At 43.1% G+C, this 5,457-nt stretch overlaps 1 protein-coding gene across 8 annotated transcripts in view; it reads right to left on the bottom strand.

Moving 5' to 3' along the window:
• Positions 1 to 353: 353 nt before the first annotated feature.
• Positions 354 to 5,457, bottom strand: part of Meig1 (meiosis/spermiogenesis associated 1) — an 18,975-nt gene continuing 13,871 nt past the window's right edge. For 7 of the 8 annotated variants that reach the window (XM_063276729.1, XM_006254278.5, XM_017600662.3 and 4 more), the window contains 2 exons: positions 2,987 to 3,153; positions 416 to 631 (listed from right to left, as the gene is read on the bottom strand). In XM_063276729.1, the coding sequence (XP_063132799.1) occupies positions 503 to 631; positions 2,987 to 3,124 (267 nt within the window). In that variant the 5' untranslated portion in view covers positions 3,125 to 3,153 and the 3' untranslated portion in view covers positions 416 to 502. Of the gene's footprint in view, positions 632 to 2,986; positions 3,154 to 5,457 lie in introns of all 8 variants that reach the window. The other variant, NM_001134882.1, reaches the window with a different exon arrangement.

Genomic DNA, 5,457 nt, shown 5'->3' with positions numbered 1-5,457 from the left:
GTCATGCATGTTTTCTACATTTGCGGAGGGCTCCTCCAGGGTGGGCATCATTCTTTGTATTTCTAGTATGTCTAGCAAGAGACAATGACCTGAGAGGCAAAACCAAAAAACCGGGCCAAATAATGCAAGAACTACTATAGGCAGAGAAATGCTAGGAGGGGCTCTGCCCTGGGCATTGATGAGCTTTAGGGAAATACACAACCTAATTCCTAATTCCCTGAGTGGCTTCCAACCGGCTCGGCTCGTTTCTCAAGGGAGCCACTAACATGCTTGGGGAGGTGGAGGGCAGGGCCAGAGTCTATTCTAAGGTTCTCTGCAACTGTGTTTCCAAACGGGACAGGATAACTGGTCGATTCCAGGTTTCACGGTGTTTTGTGTTGTATAAGACATCATGAATTAAAGACAGAATTTCCAATTGTTTTTTAAAATGACATTTACATGATGGAAGAATGTAAACAACGAATTCTTAAAGTAGCATTGCAACGCCGAAGAAATGAAAAGGTCAGTACGCGTAAATCTTCACTTTGTGGACCTCCTTGTCCTCGCACTCTCTCTGTTTATTGTAGTAGTAGAAAGTATTGTCCCTCCGCTGAAGTTTCTTCACATATCCTGTCTCTGGCCAACGGTCTACCTGCACCAGGAGGGGGAGAGGATGAGTGATCCCACGCCAGTGTGATTTTACGTCACGTTTCACAGTCAAAGAACTTGCATCAAAATTAAAGTCCGAGATTAAGTTTTAAAACCCTTGCGCTCTTAGAGAGTAGAGTGCACACCTAACGCAAACCTCAGTTCCCAGTCTTATCCTGAGCGCTTGCACTGTACTGAGTGTTCCCTTCAGAGTCCCGTTTCGAGGTTTCATTGTCTACGCTATGGCCGAGACTGAAGACGTGAGCCAAATGAATCAAAATTCAATCATTGTTCTTATGCTTCTGAGCGATTCAAAAAACACTGGAATTTCTAAACTAAAAAGCCTGGGGCAAACTGGGAGCGAGTCCAAGGGCCCCTGCTCAAACAGCTACGTCGATCATAGGCTTCGGAGGCAGGGACTAAATCAGGGGTTCTCCACTTGTGGTTCGAGACCCCTTTCACGGGGGTCGCATGTCAGATATTCTGAACACCGATATTTACATCGTAATTCATAACAGCAAAATTGTAGTTATGAAGTGGCAATGAAAATCATTTTATGCTTGGGGGTCACCACAGCATGAGGAACTGTATTAGAGGGTCTCAGTGTTCGGAAGGTTGAGAACCACTGGGCCGGAGGAAGGTGCTCGACTTGAGGAAGCAGCTATGAACTTCTACCCAAGCGCTATGTTCAACATTGAGCCCAAGTTTTGATGGACACCCGCTATTCTTGGTTGTGTTTCTCCGGTGTGTTTGACCTATCCTGTGCCATGACTTGTATGTTCTTCTTGCTTTCTCTCCAATCTCAGTGCCATGCCTTCTTGCCAGGTTGATGTGTGGTGGGGTTTGTTGTGTGTGTTTGTTTCAGACAGTGTTTCATGTAATTTGCTGTCTGTGTTACACTGCTCAGGGGTGGTCTTGAACTTCTGATCTTCTTGCCTCTGCCTGGGGATTGTAGACATATACTGACATGCCCAGTTTATGTGGTGCAGGGTAGGCGGCTTCCTGCGTGCTAGGCAAGCAGTCTTCTAATGAACCACATCTCCAGACCCGGTGTGTGCGTGTGTGTGTCCTTTAAGGAACTTGTCAAGTCTCAAGAAATCACTTTTCTTTGGTCTATAACTTACCACGATATATTCTAGGACCCAATGTGTTCTTGTTATTAATAAAAATTTTCTTTCAGAATTTTGCCAGTGTCCAAACCAGATTTTGGAAAACCAACACTACCTCTCTGGTGGTGTTCCTTTTCATGTAGCTCTTGTGAATTGCAGCTTGCAGTGGAAGAAAAGAAGGCGCACACTGCTTGGGGAACTGTGTCTGTTACTTTTTGCCAATGTTCCTCTTTTCCTTTTCCCTTTCTGTTCCTTTCATCTGTCTTTGAGACAAACTCTCCCTATGTAGGGCAAGCATAACCTTCAAACCTAATATCCTATCTCAGTCTATCTCAGTCTACAGAGCACTGGGAGCTCAGACACAGGCCACAAGGCATGGATCTTACATTTTCTCTTGCATGGTGTATTTCTGTGTCACAAGAAACAGAGCTCAGCTCATCTGAGCAGTGTAGTGGGTCCAGCTACATTTACTCCTTAGGAAATGTACAGCCAGTGTTTCTGGTACTAAAGTCAAAGTTGTCACCATCAGGGCAAGGGAGTGTCCTCAAGACTCTGGGCTAGCTTCTTATCCTTTACCAGGTTCCAAAGACAACTGTGTTAGTGTATAAACAGTGCACTAGGTCTCCAGACCATTCAAGGCCACCCAATAAGCATCAACTGGAAGGTTATTCAGGAGGGGAAAATTTGAGGTAGAAGGACAAGGTAAATGGTCAAGTGGTGTGACTTATGTACCTTGGTATCCATTAACGTAAAATTAGTTGATTATAGAGTGTAGCTACAGTAAAGGGCTGCTTGCGTCTGGAATTCCAGTGCTTAGGAAGACTGGTGCACATTTAAGACTCTTATCTGCATACTGAATTCAAGGCCAGCGTTGGCTACAGAGCAAGAGCTTATCTCAAGAAACAAAACAAAAAAGGAAAAGAAAAGAATATATGCAACTCCTTTCTAATTCACAGTCGAGATATGCAGAGGGGAAATGATATTTTGCCACAGACTGAGCGTGTGATAATAGAGGTGACCAGGGTAAGAACAAGGACTGTTTCTATGGTCTACCAAGAGAGACTCAGGTGTGTGAGAACTCTGCAGTCCAGTGAGTGTGAGTGTACCCAGCCACTGAAGAGTGTCGGAGAACTCCCTTGGGTTATGTTCTGTTACTGTTATCAAAATACATTTCTCCATCTGAGAATTCTTATCAAAAAACAAAATGTTTATCAAGACAAAAGCCTATCATAAAGAGCAGTAAAATTTACCATGGCAACTTGTTTCACTTGTTTGTATTCGATTTCATCCCGGTAGCCTGCTTGCTGAAATCTGTACAGATTTTCTATCTCCTCTGACCATTTCTTGGCACGACTTATTGATTTTGGTTTCACGTCAGAAGTAGCCATGGCTACAGAGGCCTTATTAGCAATTATTTCTGAAAGAAGTTAGAATAATATTAATAGGTAACATACTGATTACGATTTTCAAGACCTTTAGAATGGTCAAAAGTGATGGGGTGAGGGAGGGAAAGACAGAGAGAGAGAGAGAGACAGACAGACAGACAGACAGACAGACAGACAGACAGACAAGAGACAGACAGAGGGAGAAAGGGAAGTAGGGAGGGAGGGGAGGGAGGGAGGGAGGGAGGGAGGGAGGGAGGGAGAGAGAGAGCGCATGCCTCAGAGTGAACATTTCACATCATTTTAACATTCATTTCCAATACTGTTACTTTGTTACTTTTGGGAAACAAACCGATACACCTAAACTACTCCTAAACCCTGGAAAATATGCAGAGAATAGTTAATTTCATCACCAAATAAAATTGCACTTGGAGTTATTTAGTAGTGTTCTGATGTCCCATTCTGAGACTCTGCAGTAGATAGTGTATATTTATGAGAACATACTGTCATTTTTTAAAAAAATTTTTTATTGAGATGGTAGTTTAGAATATATATACACATATATGTATAGTTTGCAATATATACATATATACTATTATATATGTATATATACACATCATTATATATGTATGTGTACATACACATATTTCTGTTTTAATTTTTCTTGGATATTTTATGTATTTACAGTTCAAATGTTATTCCCTTTCCCCCCATCTCTTATACCCCTCCCCCTGCTTCTATGAGGATGCTCCCACTGCCACCCACCCATTCCCTTCTTAATGCCCTGGCATTCCCCTACATTGAGGAAACAAGCCTTCACAGGACCTCCTATTGATGCTGGACAATGCCATCCTCTGCTACATATGCAGCGAGAGCCATGGATCTCTCCATGTGTACTCATTGATTTGTGGTTTAGTCCCTGGGAGCTCAACCACTCTGGAAATTAGTCTTGTGCTTCCTCAGAAAATTGGACATAGCACTACCTGAGGACCCAGTTATACCACTCCTGAGCATACACCCAAAAGATGCTCCAACATATAACAAGGACACATGCGCCACTATAATAGCCAGAAGCTAGAAAGAACCCAGAGGAATGGATACAGAAAATGTGGTACATTTACGACTACATGAAATTCTTGGGCAAATGGATGGAACAGGAAAATCTCATCCCCAGTGAGCTAACACAAATGTCACAAAAGAACACTCATGGTATGCACTCACTGATAAGTGGATATTAGCCCAAAAGCTTGGAATACCTAAGAAAAAATTCACAGATCATATGAAGCTCAAGAAAAAAAGATCAAAATGTGGAAGTTTCATTACTTCTTAGGAGGAGGAATAAAACACTCACGGGAGGAAATACAGGGACAAAGAGTGGAGCAGGGACTAAAGGAAAGGTCATCCAGAGACTGCCCCACCTGGGGATCCATTGCATATGCAGCCACCAAACCCAGTCACTATTGCTGATGCCAAGAAGTGCTTGCTGACAGGAGCCTGATATGGGTGACTTCTGAGAGGCTCTGCTGGAGCCTTACTGATACAGATGAGGATGGTTGCAGCCAACCATTGGACTGAACAAGGGGACCCCAATGGAGGAGTTAGAGAAACGACTGAAGGAGCTGAAGGGGTTTGCAACCCCATAGGAAGAACAATAATATCAACCAACCAGACCCCAATATACTGTCATTTCTAGCTGCTCAAGATATTGTCAAAATATTCCATCACTAGTCCATCGATTTATATCCTCACTCCCTCCCCCTTTTTATCCCTCCTTAAAAAACAAAAAAAGAGTGTGAACATCCTCATCAAGGTGTAGTGATGGATTTGTGAGGTCAAGACAGAAGGATCCGGCATAAGGCTATCCTGGGCTTCTCGCAAGTCACAAGAGTAGACAGTCTTCTCTTTTAATTCGCTTTCTTGCTCTCGAGACTCCCCATCTATTTCTAGGTTTCTGAAGACACCATAACCTATTTTCTTGGGTCACAGTGTCACACTCCTCTGGTAGACCAGCGTGGGGAGACAGCCGCACACATCCCGCACTAGTGGTTTGGCTGTTGTGTTAGGTCATGGGTGTTAAATGACCCCGGTGGTTACTGCTGGTCTAGGACGTTCGACATCCAACTCTAGTTCACATTAATTGTCCTCTTTCCAAACTTCGATTGCTGACTTTTCACTCCGGTTACTGGGACTGAACCCGAGACCTTTTGAGTGTTAGGTAAATACCTTTGAGCTACACGCCCAATACCACAGCTAGATTTCAATGATATTGTCTTGTATTTGTTTTTCTAAATTATTATTTTGTTACAAAAAATAGTTGACATAAAGTACCCAGAAAATTT

This window comes from Rattus norvegicus, chromosome 17 (assembly GCF_036323735.1).
Source record: "Rattus norvegicus strain BN/NHsdMcwi chromosome 17, GRCr8, whole genome shotgun sequence".
Lineage (NCBI taxonomy): Eukaryota > Metazoa > Chordata > Mammalia > Rodentia > Muridae > Rattus > Rattus norvegicus.
The sequence above is the reverse complement of the archived record's forward strand: the minus strand, read 5'-3'. Positions and strand labels throughout refer to the sequence as shown.